The 24,824-nt window shown below is 46.5% G+C and overlaps 1 protein-coding gene and 2 long non-coding RNA genes across 4 annotated transcripts in view; 2 read left to right on the top strand and 1 right to left on the bottom strand.

Moving 5' to 3' along the window:
* LOC309527909 overlaps positions 1–24,824 on the top strand; it is a 264,484-nt gene that overhangs the window by 118,881 nt on the left and 120,779 nt on the right. The window lies entirely within an intron of this gene.
* FOSL2 (FOS like 2, AP-1 transcription factor subunit) lies at positions 1,933–24,007 on the bottom strand. Of its 2 annotated transcripts, none has more exons than XM_082214885.1 (4): positions 23,690–24,007; positions 9,078–9,332; positions 4,119–4,226; positions 1,933–2,981 (listed from the first exon to the last, which is right to left on the bottom strand). In XM_082214885.1, the coding sequence occupies exons 2-4, from the start codon at positions 9,315–9,317 to the stop codon at positions 2,472–2,474; spliced, it is 858 nt and encodes a 285-aa protein (XP_082071011.1). In that variant the 5' UTR covers positions 9,318–9,332; positions 23,690–24,007; the 3' UTR covers positions 1,933–2,471. The 2 variants fall into 2 exon arrangements, with proteins under 2 accessions (XP_082071011.1, XP_082071010.1); XM_082214884.1 differs by lacking the exon at positions 23,690–24,007 and adding an exon at positions 21,371–22,402.
* LOC309527899 overlaps positions 21,055–24,824 on the top strand; it is a 48,354-nt gene continuing 44,584 nt past the window's right edge. The window contains exon 1 of the long non-coding RNA XR_014217412.1: positions 21,055–21,294. This is a non-coding gene — a long non-coding RNA (uncharacterized lncRNA). The remainder of the gene's footprint in view (positions 21,295–24,824) is intronic.

A 24,824-nucleotide genomic window follows, 5' to 3' on the forward strand; every position in this document is an offset into this window, starting at 1 on the left:
TGTGGCTTTACTTTCTGCAAAGAGAAGCTTGAAAATATGTAGGTAATGCCTGGTGAACTTTTAAGAGGACAGAAGGGCTCTAAGCGCAACTGCCGGTGGACAGAGGTAGTTTTTTTTAGCGCTTTGCATAGCTCATGGCCAGCACAGGCAATATAAATAATGCGAATTTCAAAATTATACTTAAATACGTGCATGCTTGATTCAGGTTACAGAATTTGGCTTCTTCTCATTGTAGCTGTTATTAAGTATGGCTTTGATTTATTCTGACTAGCCAGAAGTTAGCCTAGAACAGTGGTTCTCAAACTTTTTGAGGGGATGGACTTGAAAATTGCTGGTGGTCTCACCAGACTACTTAATAAACTTCTTTTGTTCTACAAAGCAAAGCAATGCATGCCTTGCATTTTAATAAAGCATAGTCTTGCTTTCCTAATTGGATGGATGTGCCTGTTTTTCTGAGCACCGTTCTGTGAAGTCATGTATCCTTGTTGGTCAGTGTTTTCGGTGGGCAACATGAAGGCAGCTTGTGGGCTGCCAGCAGCCTGGGAAGCACAGTTTGAGAACCTCTGGCCTTTCACAATGACATGAAGCAGCTGACCTAACACTATGGCTGATATCCAGATGCATTAAAAAAACAACAGCCAGTTAATGGGAGTTGAGTCACTGACTTCACTGGAAACACTCAAAAGACTTAAGCAAATTCCCCAGCTGTTAAGGCAGAGTCTCGAGGAAGGCAGCGATGCTCACCAATGGAGTTAACATGGCTTGATTCCCCCAGGTGAGAAAGCTGGTCTCCAAAGAGCACAGTGAAATCATGTATCCACCTGCCATCTTGCCTAATAAATCCTGAGGTCAAATGAAAACAAAAATGATAGTGGAAACCTGCAGACATAAATATGCTCATGACAGGAACCCTAGTTAGCTTGGGCTAAACGGACGTTCTCTATACAAAAGAAAGCCTTAACCTAACAAGGGGAGAACCCAGCAAACTTCTCTCCAATTCAGCTCTGCAAACCCAAGCAGCTGCGCTGTTTTAAGTGCAATAGGATTTTGTCTAGGCACCACAGAAGATGCGAGAAAAAGCAAAGCCCGCTGCCCATTTCAGTAGTGAGCACAGGTTTTCAAACAGCCATATCCACCTGAATGTGCAGCGACAAGAGCGCGGCAGAGGACCATACTCAGGCACGAAAACAATTTTCCCGCTAATGTCTCCAGGACCAGAAAGGGAGCCAAGGAACTACAAGGCCTGAAGTCATCAAATTGCAACACACACACACTTTGGCTAGGAACTGATGAGCGAAGCGCAACACGCACACACAGAGAGAAAGGAATTATCCAAGGGAGCACCCAGCTTGCTTCCTGCACTTTTGCCCTCAGTAAATCCCTTTCCTGGACCAGCCACAAGAGAAGAATAGCAGCACTGCTGCACTGCAACGGTTCACAGAGATGGAGCCGGTGGCTTTTGTTTGAGAGCAGCCCAGCATCCGAGTCAGGCATGCCAGTGGGGAGGAGACATCACACTCAAGGTGGCTGGCAGCCAAGGGGAAAGGCAACGTAGGGTCCGGCCACCGTATTTGACAAAACGCCAACTACAGAACAACCCATGCCAGAGACAAAGGCTTAGTGGAAACTCACTCTGGCATCTCCCCAGTTCCCTTGGCACCAATCCTGGTCCACTGATGTGGAGGCATGTTGTAGTCATAGCTTTTGCAATGCACCAAGAAATAATGTATTTATCTGCACACTCCAGTCTCTTTGGGGAAGACTCTTTTTTTTTTTGTCAACAGAATATCCAACACTTGTTTCTTTCCATGCTACCCCACTTCCCCCAAAACCATTTAGACCTATTATTTTATTCTTCTCGGCTCTGCACCATCTATTCCAAAAAGCTCACCCCCTCACCCAACAACAGCAAGAATCCCGCGTAGGCAGATCCTAACATCAGCAGCGGTTTAATGACAATTGCCACAAGCCTTTTTTTTTGTTTGTTAGAGTTTTCGAAATGTCATGGTATCCAACAGAAAGTAAAAAGGTGAAGGCCCAAATGAGATCAAACTAACTGGAATGTACTACTTAGCACAGAAGAGAACCTGGTTTCGCCAGTCCATTCATCAGCAATGGCAGGGGAACAGGCTAGCGATTTACTGAAGCTCACATCCGTTCGCACTAAACTTTGGATGGGGAGTTTGGCTCTCCCACCCACTTCTACACACGCACACACCATGTAGTCTAAGCACTTGGGTCCCAGTAATGCTTCCCCACCCCACTCCTATATGGCTTTACGTTTGTTCTGGTTCTTCCTGTCCCAGGAAGTTTCTGGAGCTACACACGCTATTTTCCTCTTCTTGCTTTTGCTGCCTTTGTGCTTGGTGGGGGGAAAGAAAAAAGTCGTTGTGCTGGTCTTTTGATCTCAAAGGTGGGGTTTCCCCCTCCAGAGTAACTGAGTGGGGTGGGGGGGCAAAAGGGAAAAGGGGTTACAGTGCCAGCAGAGTGGGGGAGTTCAAGGAATCCGAGGACTGGTCGCCGCTGCTGCTGCTCCTCCGGTGAGCTTTGGAGCAAGACTCCGAGGGGGAGAGAGGAGACTCCTGGTCCAGCACGCTGGGGTAGGTGAAGACCAAGCTGGATGCTCCGGGGGTGATGGCAGGTGTCGAGGTCACCACAATGGGAGTGTTGAGCGGCTCTTCCCCGTAAAAGCCCCCTACGATGCTGATAGGTTTAATGACTGATCTCTGCCCTTTCTCGAGGTCAGAGGAGGAGGAGGGGATCTCTTCTTCGACGGGCTCCTGCTTCACCACTACAGCATTGCTCACTCCAGTCCGGACGGTCTGGAGGCTGTGAGATGGCGGGGTTCGGCATTCCTCAGGGCTGATCTTGCACATGGGGCTGTGAGCCATCAGCATGAACCTCAGCTTCTCCTTCTCTTTCTCGAGTTCGGCGATCTCCTTCTGCAACACAGACTTCTCTTCCTCCAGCTCCTCGGTTTCCTACAGATCCGGGAGAAACAAGATGATCAGCGGCAGCAACAATAGCGGCTTGTGCAGAGCCCAAACTAAAATATACAACAAGGTGAGCAACAAGGTAGATAGATGGGGCTTAATATAAATATTTGTAAGTTACGGGTTTGAGGAATGCTGACTAGCCACTGAAGGACAGGATATACATTTAGAAACAAAAATAAGTTTGGGCAACTCAGAATGCGGCACAAAAAACCTCTGCTGACTAATGCTTTCTTTCTCCCTTTCTTTTTAAGAAACAGGTGTTTTCAATATTCAGGTATCTTAACCCGCACATTTTTGGGGGAGAGGGAGTCACTGCAGCAAAGTGGTATGTTCAATCAAAATATAGAAGGCTCAGTATCCCTAAATATTGCACCTTAGTAATTCATTGCTGTGGATCTCTACCAGGAACAGTGAATGAACGTCTTCCACACCATATCGGTTAGAGAACAAGGTAGGAGCTAGCTGCCTCTCATACTTCCCTCAACATGTGGATGCAGCTACATCCTGAATCCACTGCAAACTGGAGCCACTACAGCATTTCTGATCCCAGCAGCTCTGCATGTGAAGAATGCTGAAGACAGCTCTCATCTCCTAGCTGTCTAAAAGCTGACAGGGCCAGAACAGAGGACAGTAGAGAACAGAGAACAGTAGAAGAATTTGATGCTCTGAGGAACATGGTACCACTTCAATGCTTGCTCTGTGACCATGTGTATACCCAGCAGGAAAGAACTGGGAGACCTGCCACATAGATCAAGGATTGCCAACCTTTTGGCGTCCATTTGCAAACTGGAGAAATGGTTGCAGGCACCACAAACACACATCTATTGTTTTAATGGCTACAATAGAATACTTCTTTCAAGCCTAAATTCACCGGGGAGAGAAGGGGAGAAAGACTCTGGGGACACACCTCTGAGAGCACATGTGTGCCACAAGTGTTATGTTGGTGATTCCTGCACTACATCAACTTGTGTCAAGCCACTCCAAATTCCTCTAGAAGATAAGCCTGCTGAAGAAGAGGGTCAGTATATTATGCAAACTTTATTAAACAGACCCATTCTGGATGGCTTCTGAAAGTGAGCATTCTCAAAAAAAGGAGGAGACTTCTAAGGAGGGAATACGTACTGCCTGAAGTTTCTCAGTCAGCTCTCGGCGTCTGTTACGGCATTTAGCAGCTGCTAGTTTGTTCCTCTCTCTCCTGATCCTTCTCTTCTCTTCTTCCTCAGGCGACAACTGTGGTTAAACAAGCAAAGAGGAAAAAAACACAACACCATCAGATCACAGGTGGCAAAAGAAGAAAACTCATTTCCAAACGATCAACCACAATGAGAAAGGAGCCACGTCTGGTGTACTCCACAGCATGTTCATTGAACTCTTTGGGCATAGTCATATATCACATGTTTTAGTTATAAGATTTGGGGTGGGGAACATGTGCCCCCTCTTCACCCCCAAATATGAGGTTGGATTCTACAACTTCCATTAGCCCCACTCAGCTGGTCAGGGGAATCCAACAACATCTGTATGTCACCAAGTTCACCACTGATGTTGCTGCAACATCATCTGAAGGGTGTTAGGTTTACTATCCCTGTACAGTGGTACCTCAGGTTACATACGCTTCAGGTTACAGACGCTTCAGGTTACAGATTCCACTAACCCGGAATAGTACCTCGGGTTAAGAACTTTGCTTCAGGATGAGAACAGAAATCGCACAATGGCGGGGCAGCAGCAGCAGGAGGCCCGATTAGCTAAAGTGGTACCTCGGGTTAAGAACAGTTTCAGGTTAAGAACAGACCTCCGGAACAAATTAAGTACTTAATCCGAGGTACCACTGCATTACAAAGAAAATTCTCTGGAAAGAACCACTTGTGTCATAGCGCCAGCCTTGGGCAGGAAGAGCCAAGGCTCAGACATGGGAGATGGATCAGCCAGTCTGGGCTGCGCTCACCACGCCACAGCCAGCACGGTTCCAGACACTGGCTCAGGAAGCTGGCAGCCCTGAACCTCTGAACCCCAAGGCAGGAGGAGCACTCATCACAAAATCAAACCCCTTAACAACTTCAAGGGAAAGTCAACCACAGAGGAAGAGCGAGCAAGGTGGTGGTGATTGAGGAGGAGCAAAGGGTGAAGAAACTTAAGAGGAAGATTGGGCAAGACGACAGTGAATCTGCAATCAAGGCCAAACACACGGCCGATTCTCTCCCAAAGTTGTTTCACAACGAGGGTGGTTTGTGAGGTAAAAGCATAGGAAGATGTTGCAAGCTTCTGTTTCTTGAAACAAACTATATGCCTCTTCCCTCTTGAAAAACAGTTGTTAAGTTGAAGGTCAGGCGCCAAGGTCCTCAAGGGCAGGACGAATTGGAGAAGCCCGTATCAAATCAAAAAATAGGCTGCTTTGTTTGGTATCAAGAAGTACTTTTCACTCGCATCGCTTGGGATTTTCCATCATTAACACATTATGCTTTCCAAATCAGCCCAGCCCTAGAGAGAAGATGAAAGTCACAAAGGAATCAAAGATGGCCTCTGAGCGCATATACGGCTGTGAGGCAGCAGCTCATGTGGAGGCCAAAGCAATTACAATTCATAATGCTTTACTGTTCCTTTGATATGGCTTATGTATTTATTTAAAATATTGCTTGAGTATAACAAAAGCTCCAAGTGGCTTACAAGAAACATTAAAATTATCAACGAAGAAAGTTAAAAACAAGTAATGAAAAGCATTTATATAAAGCATTAGAATCAGCAGTAAACTAAGGGAGATTAAAACACATAAACATCTATGTGTCTGGATAGGCTGGCCTAAACAAAAAGTGTTTTAAGCAGGTGCCAAGAAGAATACAGTGAAGGTGCCTGCCTGATGTCAATAGGCAGGGACCTAAGCTTAGGTGCCACCACACAATCAGAATGATTTCTTACAAGTGTGGAATGAGGACTGTGTGGCACAGTACCAGTTTTGCAGATCAAAGCAGTCAAGTGGGCACATGGAGTAAGGTGAACCCACAAGATATTTTTTTAGTTTAATGGGTGCTTAATGCATTTCAGTAGGTTGCACCACGTTATTAAGTTGTAAGCCATCTTAATTTCTTCTGCTTTAAAGGAAGTACAACAGAATACAATTAAGGTAGGGAACATTTATTGTTCTCTCGGATAGCTGTTGTGGTTAGAGTGTTGGATTAGAACCTAAGAGATGGGGAATTCAAATCCCCACTCGGCCTTGAAGCTCAGTGGGTGGGGTGACACAGTGGCGTAGCGTGGGGGGTGCAGGGGGGGCCGGCCGCACCGGGCGCAAATCCACGGGTTAGGGGGCGCAAATCCACGGGTTAGGGGGCGCAAATTACTTGCCTTGCCCCGGGTGCTGACAACCCACGCTACGCCACTGGGGTGACATTGAGGCAATCACAATCTTTCGGCCTAGCGTACCTCACAAGTTTGTTGTGAGGGTAAAACGTGGGGGAGGAAAACTATGAACACCCCCTTGAGCTCCTTGGGAGGGAAGGTTGGGTATAAATGCAATGAATTGGTAAGTAAACTTTAAAACAAAACTATCACAACACCACTACAGCTTCCCACCTATAGGGAAGAGACAAAACTCCCAACTACAAAGCTGCTCTTATGGCAAAGCAAGGGCCTGATCCTACCCATCCATTCTATAGAAGTGAACATAGGATGAGAAGCAAAAATCTTGACTCCCGTGCAATAAAAGACTCAACTAGCATCCTTGCTACAGAGCTGGGAGACCTCCTATCCAAAGCTGCAATGTTAGCTGACCAAGGTTTTTTCCTTGTCCCTGTACCGTTTTGTCCACAAAGGATCTGACAAGTGGTGAGGGGGATACTCCCCAATAGTTAGCACCCCAAAGCCTGGTTAACCACCCTTGAGTTGCAAACACTGGTGTTTGGGGGCAATGAACTGAGTTCACCTGGTGTGTGTGTGGGGGGGGGGTTTGGGGAGGGTGCACTGCTAAAGATCAACACCTGGAAGCTTAAAGCAAAAATATAGGATCAGGGTGATCTTTCTTTGCCTATATACGACCAGACAAGCCCCTCAGATTGTATGCATCAAACACACAGTTTGGCAAAGGACGCTTCAAGTAGGACTACTCCAGAATAAAATGTTTTGATGATTGGGGATAAATGCAGACAAAACTGAGACCCGTTAACTGACCCAACCTGTTGCATTTTATCAATATGATGGTAGCCCTGGAGACTCTGTAAGCTTGGACACCAGAGGCAGCAACCCAAAGAAGACTCTACTCCATGAAAACATATGCTGTCGAATTGTGAGGGTTGTACCCAGTGCTGCCATTCCCCTTGCACAACAGCCTTCCCCTTGTGCAACAGAACTTCCCCTTCTCTCCAGTCCCCCAGGCACCTTCAAAAATCTGTTCCAGAGATTTGAGGGGACCCCCCAGAGCAGCTTGGGGGCAAAGGGATACAGCCCTTAGTTTTTAAGATTCCACAAGACTCTTTTGTTGCTTTTGCTGCAAAAGGCCAACAGTGCTACTCCCCTGGAAAGGGCCGCACCACTGGTGGAGTAATCCCCCAAAATCAGGCAAAGCAGCCACAAATCCCACTCAGGCACCTACAAAACCCAGAGCAGGCTACCAAACTCCAATAACAAGGTCTCATTTGCTTACATCTGCCTTCACCGAAGTGAAGCAAACCTCCTGGGCTCACGCAAATACCTTTTTCATGCAAATGCAGCCGAACAAACAGGGAGGCAAAAAGAGCTTAGCTGACAAGATCCTTGTCTGAGATTACTACAAAGGCACTCATGATGTTGATGGTGGAGGATTTAGCATTCAACTGGTAGCAGCAGCTAATCTCACCTAACCCTGAAGCTGTTTTCCACAGAAAAAAAGACTCTTATTATCATCTCTTGATAGGCGTGTGCTTTAAAGAAGAAACTGATCTCAAAACAGAAGGGTTCTGGATGAAACTGGAGAGAGCAGAAAGGGGCATAAGTGGAGAGAAGCAGCCTTGTCTCCTCTTCTTTGATTCATTTAAAAACAAGCATTGTTTTAAATATGTATTATGGAATTCGCTTTGCCCCAAGATCTGGTGACAGGCAGCAGCTCAGACAGCTTTAAAGTGGGGATTAGACAAATTCAAGGAGAATAAGTCTATCACTGTACACTAGTCATGATGGCTATGTGCTACCTCCAGAATCACTCTGAACACCATGATCCACTGCAAGAGAGAGGCCCATTGCCCTAATATCCTGTTTATGGGCTCCCCAGGGACACATGGTTGGCCAGTGTGGGAATGAGGATGTCAGACTAGGTAGGTATTTGGTCCAACAACAACTTCTTAAGCTCTTAGAATGGAATAGGTTTATGGCTGAACAAACTAGGGTGTAACCTCATGCTGGGTTACCATGTCCCCAGTTCTTCAGTTCAGTCATATACTACCCCCAGGACCAGCAAAATAGAAAGTTGTTTAAAAACTAGCTCTGCTCCAGTAACTTTCCCTAATAAAGTATGCCAAACACAAGAACTTGGCTTTAGGTTTCCAAATATATGTTCTGGTCAGGAAACCTTATTATTAACACAACAATACTGCCCATCTTCCCAATGACATTTTGTGCTCTGATAAACTGTGTGTACAGGTCAAGGCTGGAATCAAAAGTGAAATATCAAGTACGAAACACAGAAAACAATGGAGACTATCCAATATTAACTATCAGAATCTACTCATTCCAGAAGGACAGACACTGAAGCCGAAGGAAAAGACATCAAGCCACCCCAATGATTTAACTTGGAAGTCCCGACTGGTGGCAAGTTTTTACAGGTCCTCAATACTTCCCAGCCTTGTCCCAATAGCCCTTCATTGGAAATGACAGGGGATAAAGTGTGCTCTAATGGTAACGACGGCTGCTTGCCATGGTTTTTTGGAACTCCCTAAATAGAAGTATCTTCCCAATGCAGCACTCTCCAAGTTAGCCATGGACACAAAGAGAAAGATGGGGTCACCAAAAACCCTTGGAACATGAAGTTATTTGCCTTGGAAGCTCTGCATTCAGCTCCGAGCACTTCCAAGCACACGCAGCTAGGGTATTGCACAAAGTCATTTCAACCAGTGTACCTACCTGCTCATCTCTCCTCCTCCTGCCCACCGTGGTCCCAATAGTTTTAATGACACCCGGTCTCTGAAGAGCTGTGTGTCCGGTAACCGAGGACAGATTTGGCAGGCCATGGCTGTAGGGATGCGAGCGAGAGTAGGCACTTGGCATGGAGGTGATGACAGTGGGCTGCACCATCCACTGCAAGTCTTGGCTGGTGGTGATGGCGTTCAGGGTAGGAATAAAAGCGTTGCTCGATCCTGGCATATCTACCCGGAATTTCTAGAAGACGGGGAGAGAAAATCAGTAGAACCAGAATTAGTGGAACGTTAAGCAAGGTGGCAGGCGTGGCACACCAGCACAGTAGCAGGAGATGTTCTTTTGCCAAGCAAGACTTTGAGAACATCTAGCTCAGCAGTACTGACTGTTCTTGGGACACCTGGTGGGAGTCTCCTCCAGATGTTGTGGGATTCCAACTCCCAGGAGCCCCAGTGAACTGCAATGCAACAACATCTGGAGGGCAAGGTGTCTATTCTGACGGGCAGTAGCTTGCTCTGCAGGTGCTCAAGCCAAGGTCTCTCTCAGTTCTGCTATGCAAGTTATTTTTAACTGAAGACGCTGGAAGATTAAACCCAGCAGCTTAATATATGCTGCATGTGCTCTGCCTGTGGGCTGTACTAAAACTATAGAGAAGGTGTGGAGAACCTATAGCCCTCCAGACGTTGCTGTATCCCAACTCCCATCAGCTCCACTCAGCATGACCACTGTCTAAGTTGAGAGAAGTTGCAAGTGCAAAAACATTTGGAGGGGCACGGGTTCCCCACCCTTGTCCCAAACTCGTGACATTTACTGCCAGTTCATACAATTCCACCCCACCTGAACAGTCCAGTGTTGTGGCAAAACAACGCTATTTCACTCTACATAGAAAGCTGCTATATTTCAAAAGTCAGAGCATTGGTCCATCTAGTTCATGGGTTGGCAAACTAAGGCCTGTGGGCCGGATCAGGCCCATTTGCCTTCTAAATCCGGCCCAGGGACGGTCCGGGAATCGCCGCATGGATTGCCATGCGTTCTTTTCCTCTCCCTCCCTCTCACGGCAGCGGCGCCTCCTCCCTCCCTCCTCCTGGCTTCTCCCCGCCCTGCCTAGAGGAGGAAAGGGGCTAGGGTTTGTTGGTGCCATCCCCTCTCCAGAGCCCTTTCACGGACCGCTCATCGTCCCTCATTCATCCCCCCCCAAAAAAAATATAGTCCAGACCCCACAAGGTCTGGGGGACAGTGCACTGGTCCCCTGCTGAAAAAGTTTGAGGACCCCTGATCTAGTTCCACATTGTCCACTCTGATTCCCCAGGGTTTCAGGCAGAGGACACCCCCAGTTCTACCCTGGAAATGCAAAGGATTGAACCTAGAACCTTCTGCATGCAGGGCCAACAAGATGGGTCATCACTTGCAGGGCAATTTGCACAGCACAGAAGACTAGACACAGAAAGTTATCCACACTTTTGACCCCCCATTTTACAAGTTGAAAAACTGAAAGGTTATTCCAAGAGATGAAATACAAGACATGTGTTTGTTTGTTTGTTTGTTTGTTTGTTTGTTTGTTTGTTTGTTTGGTTCCTTCATTCTACTAGGGATTATGAGTTTTAAAAATTACATCAACCACCTGACAATTTGTAGGAAATACATTTCAACCTGAAAATGAGATGGCACTGAGCATCAGGCAGTCAAAGTGTCTTGGGGACATGGCATACATATCCATTTTGAGTCATTTACCAAACTAATCCACTAACAGTGTAATCATGTACATGTGTACCTGGAAGCGTCAAACAGAGTTCAGTGGGACTTATACCCAGATTACGCATTTCTTTTCTCACCAATGTAGCCCTTTGCAACATTTCTAACGTCACTTGGAGCCTTTCTTTCAGGTCTAGCAACTCATAAATTGAATAAATAATACTAATTTGTTTCTGGCTTTTAACATGGAGGAATATTCAAAAATCTTAATTCCCCACCCTACACAGTCGCGTTCTACCTCAGCCTACCACCACATTCAATAAAATGTGAAGAAAGTAAAGGAGGGGAAAATAATCAGGAAATAAACCCACACAGGTTGGGCAAGACAAATGGGCAAGATTCTTGTTTGGGCATCTTCCATTCACTCCCTCACAAATTCTCAGCAGGCAGCCTGGCTACAGCCCAATCAATTTTCTTCCATTCCCAGGATCCAATGCAGCAAGACAAAATGAGGAGTTGGCTCATGATGCTGCAGAACTACACCAGCCTCGGAAGAGACATTGGCCTGAGATAAGGACTATCCCGCCCTGACCCATCACAAGAAACCTATGGCCACAGTTGCTTGGAAGGCAAAGAGACAGCCAACCATGAAATAGTCCTTTTTTTGCATGCAAAGGGTAGATACACAAATCCCTTAATGTGCCTAGCAAAGTCAGCAGTAACAGCATATACTGTAATGTAGTTAGCGGCATGCCTACCACTTTAACTATCTTTCACAAAGAACTTAAAAGACACACACCGCTTTCATTACTTTGCTGTTTATCATTTTTTATCTGATTGCTGCTGCCTATTATTTATTTGTTGTGGTCTGAATGGTTAATTGTTGGGGTTTTTTTCTTTTCTATGTTGCAAGCTGCCTTATGAACCTGTTGGTGAGGCGCGGCAAATAAATAAATCTCTTTTAAAATACAAAGGTGGAGACTGTTTTCTGGTGCTTGTTTCACCAACATGACCATGGGTTTTGAGCTGAGAAACAGCTGTGCCTTCTGCTGGTACAACACACCCATTCTGGGATCACATGGAAGGAGTGTTTCTTTTTAAAATAATAAAAAAGAGTAGAATATAAAGATGCCTCCAGCTGCAGCAGATTTACGTGCCTATATTTTAATAATACCTTATAAAATGTGTTTTGGGATTCAGATCAGAAAAATTCCCTGCAGCTCTTTGCCCTGTCTAGACAAAACAAAACAGAAGCTTTTAAAAAGGCACTAGGTAATGATCTCCTGCAAAATAAAATATATAAAAAAGAAGCCTTGTACACCTTGTTTCCAGACTGAGGTAAATCCATCTGGATAGTTTACTGGCACCAAAACTCTGGAGGAATGGAAGCAACAAAACAAAACAATGGTCAGGCCCTGGAGGGGAAAATCTAAGAGAATGAATGTTTTTGTCTAACAAGGGAGCCATTCAAGAAACATACAAAATGTTGGATTAGTTTTACAGGCCTATCATGTCCCCACCACTTGGGATTTTAGATCCATTAACTAAGAACCATTTGAAGTCCTTGAAAATCATCCACACTTTGGGCAATGTACCGTATTTTTTGCACCATAACACTCACTTTTTTCCTCCTAAAAAGTAAGGGGAAATGTCTGTGCGTGTTGTGGAGGGAATGCCTATGGGTGGCATGCCTACGGATTTTCCTCCTCTAAAAACTACGTGCATGTTATGGTCGGGTGCGTGTTATAGAGTGAAAAATACGGTAAGAGCATGAAGGAAAGCAGCCACCACCACAAAAACTAATTATGAGGACTTGACTTGCAGGATCAGACCCAAGGTCCATCAGGACCACAACTCTCACCTGCCCATTAAAGGCAGCAATATATCCCTGGGTAAATAGTTCACAAGCAAGGCACAAGGGGGAACAATCCGCATGCTGTTTTGTTCCCCAGCACATCCAGCAAAAGCACATAGCCACTGAACATGGAAGTTGCGTTTCTGATTATTGCAAAGAATATATACTCAAAGATTGACCCTCTCTGAGAAAATGATGGCAAGCACACTGAAGTAAAATGAATGTTTTTGTACTCAGATTTCTGTACTTCCAACAGTATATGCATGGTATGTTGAGAGACAACAACAACAGAAATTATTGATATGTGGAACCTATATGGTTGATGGGAAGCCCAGTGAACTCAAATTTATTGGCCACAGCAAGGCAGTGTCCATGAGAAAACTAGCACTTTGTTCTCAGCTTTTGTGTCAGACTCATCCTTCCTGAAAATAAATTGGGAGGGAAACCTGTTAATGATCTTTTACAAATTGCTCGTTATCTTCCAGCTGAACCTCTTTAACAGGTAAATGCCGACAGACTGTTCAGTGCCATACCATGATGTCTTTGCCAAAGAGACTTAACCTGCCAGATTTTGGGGAGGATGCAAGTTTCTCACCTCTTCTGAGGTGAAGAATCGTAGAGTTGGAAGAGACCCAAGGGCCATCTAGTCCAACCCCCTGCAATGCAGGAAACTCGGCTAAAGCATCCATGACAGATGGCCATCCAACCTCTGCTTAAAAACCTCCAAGGAAGGAGAGTCCACCACCTCCTGAGGGACACCATTCCACTGTCACACAGTTCTTCCTGCCAGAAAGTTTTTCCATGTGTTTAGTTGGCATCTCCTTCCAAGCTGTGTAGCTACCCCTTGCATGCATGCTTTAAGATGAGTAACAGGTTAAACGATCGACACTGGAGCAATGTTCCCTCTCTGGCAATATCCTTCCTATTATCTAGTGACTAATTAGAGGAGGAGTCCATATTTGACAGGTCATAATAAATTACAATGACCTCCAAGTCACCTAGATCAGGAGCCAGAAACAAACCTCTCCCAAACAACTAGAAGTTGGAAGTGGCGCAGGCTGGTTTACTACGGGAAATGGGGCATTGCCCCACCAACCTCAATCTGCCCTCAAGCCAAACCCTACCTGTCTGATTTCTTACTTACAACCACTCCAGGGCGTGGGCCCTGGCTGCCAGCTTTCTGGGCCTCCTCCTCAGTCTCATTGTCGTCTTTGTAGAACCCAACAGGGTGGAGAAGGATGACAATACTAAAATGGAGTTGGCTCTGTCAGTTATGGGTTCTGACTCCACTCACTGTTGGCCTCCCCGCTTTCTAACCCACCAGTCCCAATGGGTACCATGCGCCACTGGATTGAAGGCCAGCTCAACAGAAAGGAAGCGGTACAACTGGCAGTGATTGCTTACAGGTCTACTATGCATATACTGGCCCCTTACAACCATAGCTCTACTAGTAAGAGTAGGCTTCCCCAACCATGACTGCATTATGGAAGGGAATGGCAGACTTAGGCTTGCTGGACCAGTTTTGTTTCTTACTAGAACGCCAAGATCTATTAACCAGAGCGAAGTGCAAAAAGACATTTCAATATAATTAAAAAGGGGGGTGCTTCTGAGCCTAGGTATATGTTTTCAGTACCAGAACTGTTGAGTTACAAAATCACATCTTGTCTTCATTTCAGCAGCCTATTTAGTGAGAGATAGCATATTTGTTGCTGCTACAGGTTAAACAATTAAGTGTCACAACCCCATGCGGATCTTCTGCAAATCACTTAAGAGATCTAGAAGTAGATCCTGAGCTATCTTCTACCCACTCCTCCATGGAGGGACCTTTTTCAAGCCTGCTTATTGTATGACAGTCTGCTTCATAAGAACGGAGGAAGAGAACTTACACCTGTGCATTTATCTGTTTTACGGCACATAAATCCTTTACATACAATCACAGTGATTAAAAAAAATGTATGCAATCGTTATGACAGTATTGTTGGATGTTCCTGTTTTCTCCTGTACCTCTGTAGGAAAAATGCCATATGTAAAGCTGCCTCGATGCATGGATAACACGTTAAAGTAACACCTTATGCATTAAACTTGATCAAACCTCGAGCAGCCAATCTCTAAAATATTTTTCACTCAGAGGAGTGCAAACAATCTAAAGTGGTCTGATCCAAGACTGCAAAAATGAAGGTCACCAAGGAGCCATAGCACCCAAGGCAAATAATGTCTACTGTGTTCTGCAAGAATGCAATGTGTGGAAATAAGGGCTATCTACGTGGAGTGATAAACTCTTATGGTTCCTCGTTTCACAAATTTTGTTATTAATTGCCGCAGCACTTTCGGCACACAGAATGCTTCATCATGCTCTTATTTACCATCACGACAACACTGTGAGGTTAGTTATCTGAAGGCCAGCCTATTAACCACAGGATGAATCAGAGCCTTCAAAATTAAATCCCTCTCCTCATTGCATCACAACCGCCTCTCTTTTAGAAAGCTTTATTTATTTACTAAAAAGATCATTCTGTCACCAACAGAAATAGAAAGAACCCACATAATAGATCTCATGTTACCCATCGCTTTCCAAATCGAAACAGAAATAACTAATCTGTAGCAAAATATTATAATGGTATCAAATCTACAGCCTGTGGCCCTCCACATGATTCTTGGGCTCCAATTCCCACCAGCCCCAGGCAACATGGCCAATTGTAAGGAACGATGTGAGTTTTAGTCGATCAACATCTGAAGCGCAACAGGTTCTTCGCTCTTGCTCTACAAGGAACTGTCACAGTGGCTAGAAAAAGTTGGAACCAGAGAGTTGGAAGGGACCCTGAGGATCAGACCCCCGCAATCCTGGAATATGCAGCTGTCTCATATAGGAATCGAACCTGCAGCCTTGGCACTATCAGCACCACATTCTAACCAACTGAGCTACCCCCCAGCAACAAAATGTAACATAGCCCAACCCCTTCCGATTCCCCTTGCCTTAATCTTGCAAGACAAGATAAGTAATCTCATCAATCCCAGTATGACATCCCACTTCTCACCCTGATTAAATCACATGTTTATTTTGTAATGGAAGAAGAGGATCGTTCCCATCAGGGGAAAAGTGAGGTATAAATAAATACTTCTTATTATTCATTATTATTGGGTTGGAAAATGACATTTCCACTTGCTCTTAATTGCAGGGAAGGTGTAGAAATCTTCCAGATGCTGAACAGTGTATCACTGGCAGAAACCATGCAGAAATCTATTCTGACATTATTATTTGTCTTTCTTTCTTTCTTGATTGTTATGGAGAGTTCAATCTGGAACAGGGCAAAGCAAGGGAAGCAGGAATGTCTTGGGAGCAGATGCCAAGCAACCTTCCTTCACTAAGGAGTTCTCTCAAACAATAGCAGACATGGAGGGTGTAACTTCCAGGCAAGCTTGAATTCAAAGACCCCTCATATGTTGTTGATGATGATGATGATTAAATTTAAAGCTAAAATTAAGCAGCACGTAAGGTTGTTGGCCCTGCAGCTGAAGGAAAGTAGGCAGTGTGTGTGGTTGTGAGGACGGACACATAAAGGGAACTGAAGAGCAACAGCGCTTTCCTGCACCACCTATAGCCACAGCTAACAGAATATGGGTGGGGAAACACAATGGAGCACATGAATAAAAACCAAAAGAAGCTGATGAATGGCCTGATCAAATATTTAGGCTTGACAACCATGAAAGGATACCGGGACAAAGAGTGAAATGTGTTCTAAGTGCACATACAAACCATAAGCACACAGCCAGTTGAACTGATCAAGCAATTGACCGGTGTCATCTTCATCTTAGAAGCGAGGCAAGAGATGCAGTGAATTCTGAAGAGCAGAATTTACAACAACATGCAGCTTCACAGAGAGCGCTAAACACTGAAGGAGAGCTTGGAATATTGAGCTTGGGAAGTAGCAGACTGAGGATATGAACACGCGTTCATCAGCAGTCTCGTTAAAGTGATCATTTGGGCCGCAAAGTATAGACAAGCCTTAAAAAGAAAACTCACTCTATCCATTTTCCTAACAAGATTCCCCACATTTACTGTAAGTGAGCAAATGATTTCTTTCCATTGTGTATCATCTCTGGAAACCTGTCTACGTGGAACAGCCTACAGAGGGCACCCAAGAGACGTCTTTGGCTTCGACCTGGACACCGAGAGAGAGTCATTTCTCGTAAGTAAATAAATAAATAAGGTCTTTGATGTGTGCGGAATGTCACCGACTGGCACCACTTGCAAAGTTTTATATAGGACAGTTTACAGCACACATAACCAAAAACAAAGAAGGTCCACAACTAGCTGATGTGAAAAAAATCTTACGCCTCACTTTGCCAGTAGGTTTCACACACATTACAGAAGTGGTAAGAAAGGCATTCTGGGGGGAAGAGAGGCAAGGCCAGCCAATGTAAACATGTTACGAAATATCGTATGTTTGTGTAACTGATGAAATTGTGCAACGCCTCTCAGAGAAGCTGTAGGTTTAGCCTAGGATGGCACATAAGACATCTTCGAAAAAACCTAAGAAAATAACGATCGAGAGAAAAGAGGGAGGAGCACCCACAGGGAAATGGAGAGAGCGCAATGACCCTTGATTTTACAGATTTCAGTTTCAACAGGAAATATTTCTCATTCTTCAAGTTCCAGCATCATTTCAGGCTAGACGCTGTACCAAAAGAGCTATCCCAAAAATGTAGCCAAATTGCATGGACCCTGTAAGAACTTGCATTCTGAAGGTCAAAAACCATTCCACAATAAATACCAGCGAGGTCCATTCAGGCAGCAAAGGAATGTCTGAATACCAAAGGAAAGCAACAATATCACTCCCTAGCTTGCTTGAAGATGGAGCCAACACAAAAATGCATTCCATCTCCTTCCCGAACAGACGCTATTAAAAACATTGAATGGAAATGGCTACATTAGAAGGCTACTGTGAATGTCTTAGGAGATGGTTCCAGCACTTCGACAGCAGCATAGCACTGAATTAATTGCAGTTTGGCACAGCTCATGAAATGGCATTTAATTTGAGACAAGAAAAAGGAAATTCAAGCTAGAACAAAAGCTGGAGAGAGAAAAGAAGGGTGGGGCTGTTGTTGTTGTTGTTTTACTTCCAAACAGTAAATGATTATGTCTCTATAAAGTAGAATTACCTGACAGTTTCCACTGGTTTTACATGGCAGCTGTAAACTAATGGCAGTCACAATTTCTGGACAACACAGCACGATTTACCGGGTACATGGCATAACATTTTATTATTCACTGCAAATACAATCCTTTTAATTGTGGCGTGCTCAAAACTAACCAATAGTTAAGTTGTGCTCAGTCAAGGACAGTCTTCTAACCCATGTATAGCAGTTTCACCATTTTGAGTGTGTTTCTAACATGGTAGTTTCAAATCCAATGGAAGTGTAGTTATTTCAGCAAACTGGCAAACTTACCACGGTCATAAAGGCCACTTTTATAGTTGAGACTGTAGAAAACATACAGCTGTACTTACAACTAATTGGCCTTTGCTAATACCGCAGTATTATACAACCTGATTTCCAGAAATCCATCCAATTCGTGTGTAAAGTATTATTTGAATGAAAACTCTACTGGACTCAAGTTATCCATCAAGCTACTGCATCCTTGTCCTTAACTCGTTTCTTGGAAGAAGGTCCACTGATTTCTGTGGCGACTACACTAGCGTAGTAAGAACTGTCGTTTATGTATTTTCTACTCTAGAATCTTGATGCCTCTTCATAATCCTGAAATGATTTGTTTGTTTATTTTAACATGCTGACATGTTTAAGCCTGAAGATTATTGGGAGGGTGGAGAGAGAGAGAAAGAGGACCTCGAAAAACAGAGGGGGAAAGTATTTCAGCAGCCTTGCCAGCTTAGGACACTGGCAGAGCCCAGGAAAATCGTATTTGCCTCCAGAGATATTGCTTTTTTAAAAGTTGCTATTATTAAAAGAGAGAAAGAAATCACAATGAGAATAAAGTAGAACTGTATGCTTTTAGTCAATGTGGAGAAACATACTGTACTTTCATTTACTCATTTCATTTACTCGTTTCATTTACTCATCTCAGAAAACTGAATACTTATTTGTGAAAGGGGGAGAAGGGTCAAATCTTTCTGAAGGAACTGAGGAGCCATGGGGGAGTGGGGGATAATACAATGTTCCTTTTGGTATGGGCCTACAGAACCTTCCTCAAAGATCCTGGTTGCTGCCCCACACATTTTTCAATGTCTTCTGGGAAATCAGCTTAAACAATTAAAAACTGCCCCTCATTTTGCAAACAGAACGAGTAAATAAAAGCACATTTAGACAAATATATCTAATTCGTATAGCCTATCCCAACTTCAGCACTTGGAAAGAAACCAATTTTCCACATCTTTCTAGACCCTTTCCCAGGAAAGGGATCTAAAATGAAAAATACACAGATTTGTTTTCTTGTTTTCTTCAGAGGGTCTTTCAAAATCACTGTAGCTTAATTCACAAACCCACTCAACTGAATCAAAGTGGATTTAAATCCGGCTTGGTGGCTAGACCTGTTTCTTTGCATTTCTCAAGCGGCCCAATCTTCGGAAGATGTCTCTTAATTTAATGCCCTTGATCTGCCACCAAGCCTGCAAAATATGATTAAAACTCCATTTCAGGGTGTGGGGTCCAAACAGCTGGCTTGCCAATACATTTGTCTCTCACGAATGCATAAAAATATGTAAATCCGGGTCTGTGACCAAGGATCATTGGAGAGATTCCTTTCATGTTCCATTTGCCATCTCTACACATCTGTATGTGTTGCGAATAGGGAGATAAGGAACTGGAGGAAGTGAAAGAGCAACAGGTTAAAATCAAATCCACCCAAAAATTTATCGGATGTGCCACTCTTTCTCTCACTTTACATAATCCCAGCATCCTGCTTGTATAACCAAAGCCCAAGAAAGAGCTATTACTAAGGCGTACCCCTTCTCCACTGGGGTTCTCACTTCTGAAACCCCCTCAAAAATCCATTACAAACCATTTAGCTCATTCAGCTGTCATGGGCAAGGCACTCCATGTTTTCAGGTGATATTCAAGAAGTGATCGGGACCCCCCTATAACCAAAAGCTTTTCTATTTTCCCAAGCCTACTGGATCTTAATCACATCAACCAATGGGTAGGCTACAGATAAATATCCCCCACAAGGCTTCCTGGAATCCAAACCCACCACCTTCAAAGTGAATTGTGCCGCTGCATTTCCTTGAGGTCTTGGGGCAGAAGTAAAACCAAACAAAGTCAATTTGAACTAGTGCTGTTCACAAGCTGATCACTTCCTCAAGCTTTCCAGCAATGTAAAAAGGAAGGTTGTTTTGAGGATTGCAGCATAACTTTTTTATTTTTGGGTTGGTGGGTGTCTGACTTATTTCCCCAGCATGCCCAGACAATGTGATTTTCTTCCACGCCTGCCACAACCGATGTTGAGACCGACATGCCCCTTTTTAGACTGTTTCCACTCCACCAGGAGTTTCAGTCCACATTAACAACGCACAGCAAAGCCCAAGTCAGCCCCATTGACTTTAATGGAGTGTCCTCCCAGGTAAAGAGTTCTAGGATTGCACCCTGCATACGTCGGGCCCACACTTCCGGCAACTACTCACGGTTCCCCCTTTGTGCGCCCCCCCCCCAATTTCCTACTGAGACAAACATTGAGGCCACCCCACCCCGCTGCTCTCCTGCCAGTGCGCACGTAGAGAACTGCTGGCGAAGACGCGCGCGTCTGGGGCACTCCGACACCTCACCCCCTTGCCCTGCGCCCCCCTTCACCTCGCTTCCCGACGTGCTCGGAAACACACCCCGGGCAGATACCTCTGCACGTTACCCCGAACTGCCACTAGGCAAAAGGCCATCTCCCTTTTGGGCCAAGGAGAGACACACCCAGAGGGTAGAGCCAGTATTCCGAGAGAAGACCCTCACCGGGATCTTAAGAGCGGCCGTGGGTTCCGTCCTCCCACTCCCATCCCCGTTTCCCTCGCACGTATGGACCGGTCCCCAATTCAGTCCCGCAATGGTTCGTTCCTTCCTTCCAAGCGCACAGTTCCAGCAAAGGCATCCCCGGCTTGCAAAAGCAGCTCCGATCTCTTCCCCCGAGAGAAACCCGCGCTTACTTGTAGCCCCGATCGCCGCCTCGGCGGCTCCGCGTCGCAGCCCAGGCTGCCTCTCGGCTCCGGCGCCCTGGCGAGCTCGAAACTTCCAGCTCCGGCGCGGCTTTGCGCTCGCTCGCCCGCCCAAACTCTCGCAACAGCAGCAGCGCCGCCGCCAAGCAGCCGCTTCCGCCTCCTTTTAAGGTGTCTCGGCGGCTGTTGGACTGGAGGCCAAAGGCGACGCGCCGCCGCCTCTCCTTCTTCGCCCTGATCTGCGACTGAGGGAGAGGTCGGAGCGCGCTCGCAGGAGGTGGACTGGGGTGTGGTTAGTGAACTTTGCTGTTTGGTTAAGGAGCCAGGAGCCGGGGAGGTGGCGGCAGCGACGGCGCTCGCTCGCCGGAAAGCTCAGGGAGAAGGGGGAAAGGACACGGGGGGAGAGAACAACTAGTATCAGGGACCTGGATTGCGCGAAATCACCTACGATCTCCCTATACGCAGAGCGAAAGGAAACCTGCTGAGATCCCCTGAGCTCCTCTTCCAGGTAAAATGCCCTCAGAGGCATTTCGAGATTTAAGAGAGAAAAGCAATAGAGAGGGACCACTCCCCCTCGCCCCTACCTGTTGAGCTGTGATGCTGTTGTAAGTTTCCGGGTGGCCTGGAGAACCGCTGCTGCCCCGGGAGGAGGTATCAAAGTTCCCTGGGAAATCCTGGTACATTGTCCGAGGTGAGAAATAAACTTTGAAATCTTAAAAAAAAACAAAAAACCTGTGCACGCTGTTTGTTTGTTTTGTTCCTCCCTCAGTCCCTCCCTGTCTTGTTCGCTTCCGATCTTTTATTTACTGCCTTAGGATTTTCCAAATGCACTCAAGTGGATCTGGCAGGGTGTTGCTCCCCCCTCCCTTTTCTCTATTTTAAGCAATGAAAAATAAGTCCTTTCCTGGTTTTTTGTTTCTTGCGACAGCAACTGTGGGAATTAAAAAATAAATCCACAAAGAAACACCTCCGCTTACAGCGCAGAAGGGGGAAAAATGCACGCGCTCTAGAGGTAAATCATTGCCTCTCACGCGAGAATCAAAACAATATACTTATTAAAAAAATAGTTTTCCAAATGCGACTTTTATTTCTACAGAAGAGAAAGCTTGATGTATCTCGTTTGCCTTCCTTCCAACTTCCTGTGGAGATCTCCCTACTGCTTTCAAAGCCGCGGTCGCCCTGTAGTTTTTAAATCAGGAGCATCTAAACCTCCTGTATAATTAAGCCCTACAGAAAAGTGCCAGCTTCCTGCTCCAACTGGACTGGATGGATGACTCAGCCCGGGATCGGAGGCTCCTGATCGTTAGTTGTTGCTGCTTAAAAATACTCCCCCGAATTATTGATCCCTTAACCCTTGATGCTGCCCTACTCGGCCATAAAAGCGATCTTTCTTTCCCCCTCCTTCCCCCCCTCCCTCTCCTCTCTCTCTTTCTAGTATCCTTGTTCTCGGAGCTCCTTTACTCTCCCTGAATGAGTCAGTGCAATGGCATTAGTTCAAATCCACAGTCTTATTATTCCATCTCCCTGCCTCTGAAGAGCTGTACCATGTGGATTCGCAAACGTCAAACTCGCAGGCTTCTGGCCCCGCCCCGCGGAGCCTCCCACTTGGCGGAGGAGGGAGAACAGGGCCAGAGCGCGCTGTCCTTTCAGCCCCGCCGAGCCAAACCCAGCCCGGGCGGCTCCCCGCTCTCCTCGCCCCGTTTCCCGTCCCTGCGGAGGCGCAGCCTGGCCCGTTCGCCTGGCGGGCTGCATTTCCCGGCCGCGGCCTCCTCGTGTCACGTCCCCCGTCCCCTCCCAGCGCGTAGGCTTAGTCTGTTCCATTGTCGCAGGTCGCCGTTGCCAAAGATGGTCATTTGCGTTATACTACGCGAGCGCGGGTTTCCTTGGTTAGAGTGACGCGCTCGGAGAGGGATTCCCTGGTCGTCTGCAACAGACCGAGCTCCGCTTAAAGGGGAACAGGATCGAAACGCTAATAGTAGCAATAATAATACTGGGGCGGCTGATGGTGCGGCGGGGGGGGGGGGGAGAGGAGAAGCCGACACTTTATTCGCGGCGCCGGTGGATTTTCTTAAATGCTGCTTGTGCAAAACTCGAGTGTGGGCGGCTTGCGCTATTGTGGCAGAATACACGGGCCGATTAGCACCGCGACCCAAAGCAAGGGCAGGGTGGGGAAGATTTGCATCAAGACGCATTGTTTGCAAAAGGGCGTTTGCTCCCTCCCAAGTACGTGCTACCGATCTTGGGTGGCATGTCAGGTTTGGCGTGTCGGGGAGTAGTAGAAGCCGCGGCGGAGATAAAAAGAATCGCTGGTGCCGCGCAACTTGGCCGAAGCTTCGTACCGAGTCGATTTGCCCCGCCCGCGCGGTACTCCCTTCGCCCGCTTATTCTTGTTATTCTTTGCCCCAAATGCAACTTGCAGTAATAGCCGTCTCTTCTGTCGTAGAGCGGCCACTCGATCTCATAACGCATTCCCCCGCTTTGCCGGGTCTACTTTAAATAGCGAGCTCCTAATGCCATTCAATTATTATAATTGCAGCGCTGCCTCCTCTAGGAAGGAACCGAAAGATCCCCATAGCCGTCCAGGCTTTTTCCTGAACCTGCTGGTTTCCCTAAACTGCCCGTGGTAGACCCCTAAATAAACCCGAGGTTATTTATTTGCAAGCCTCACTTGCCAACAGACCGACGAGGAAATGCTGGACTTGGATAACATGAGATCGCGCAAATCTATGAAGTCCCGTGGAAATGCGGGCGGGGAGGAGCTTATTTCAAGATCGACATGTTCAGACTTTTACAGAAGCCCCATCGGACTCAGTGGGCCTCACTTCCAAGTAAACATACGTTCGGTTGCAAGAGCCCTGTTCACTTGCCTGAGAAGCAGCCCGGATGAACTCTGGAGGGCTTACCTCTGAGTAGTGAGCACACACAGGATCGGGCCCAAAGAACCTTAAAAGAAACGCAGACCGAACGATACACGTGTCGTAGGCGCTTGCGAAGGCGAGCTCACACGATCCACGCCTGATGGCTGCGCTTTGCCAAAGTGGGCGCGGAGCTGCGGAACTGCAGCCGCCGCCAGAAATGTCCTGAGCGGCGTAAACCGTTTAAGAAGGGATCCGTTCGGAATCCGCCCGTATTGCTGGGATCCCTGCTAAGAGCCGACACGGGGACTTGGTCTCGTCCACTGAGCGGCTGCTAGGCCGCTGCCACCCCGGGCTGGAGAGAGACGCACGCTGTCCCCTTTCCCTTCCGTCGGGCCCGCCCCTTCCAGGAATGCCTCTCCGGTGGGAGGAGCGCTTCGCGGCTGAGTTGTGCTGCCGCCGCCGCTTTGCTTGCACGCACGCTCGGGCGGGCGGGCGGGCGGCGTTGCCTGCTGGGCTGGGGTGTCTTCCAGTAAAGTTACGTGGCTGCTGGCTAACCCCCAGAGATCAAGGAGTTTTACTATGGAATTTGGGACGGTCGCTGCTGATGCAACCGTGCAAGGCTTTGCGTTCGCGGCGAGGAAGGGCGCGAGCAAGCAGGGGAGGCTGCGGGCGGGAAATGCAGTGGGGGCAAATCCTGGACGGAGGCGCAGGGAAGAGGGGATTGGCGATGGAATTTCCCACCGAAGATTACGTCTGCCCCAACCTTTCCTACCCCCCCTTTTTTTTGAGGGGGCGGGGGAAACAAGGGCTCCCCAGGAAGTGAGGCGCGAACTGTTCCCGCTGCGCTTGTTTGTTTTGTGTGTTTGGAAATTGGCTTTTTTCCCTTTTTTGCATTGGTAAAGAGCCGTCTCGAACAAAGACCAGCAATTCAGGAGAGTTAGAAGGAAACGCTTGAGAAAGAAAGCCTCAGGCTTTAGGGCTTACAGGATGCCAAGGACCAGATGAATGTCGAAATTACCATTTTCATAACAACAACAACAACAATGGAATGCCTATTAACAACAGCAACAACAACAGCAATAATAATAATAATAATAATAATGGAATGCCTATCATAATATAAAGTTGCTTCCAGAAGTGTATGTAGGTTATCAGCAAACACGCACAAATTAAAATATTG

The sequence above is a fragment of the Podarcis vaucheri genome (genome assembly GCF_965113315.1).
Source record: "Podarcis vaucheri genome assembly, chromosome: 3".
Taxonomy (NCBI): Eukaryota; Metazoa; Chordata; class Lepidosauria; order Squamata; family Lacertidae; genus Podarcis; species Podarcis vaucheri.

Coding starts and splice junctions, on each gene's coding strand:
- FOSL2 (XM_082214884.1), bottom strand. CDS start 21,469: ATGTACCAGGATTTCCCAGGGAACTTTGATACCTCCTCCCGGGGCAGC. Junction 9,333..21,370: donor ACAGCATCACAGCTCAACAG/GTAGGGGCGAGG, acceptor CCCGTCTTCTAG/AAATTCCGGGTAGATATGCC. Junction 2,982..4,118: donor TGACTGAGAAACTTCAGGCA/GTACGTATTCCC, acceptor CCGGATCTGTAG/GAAACCGAGGAGCTGGAGGA.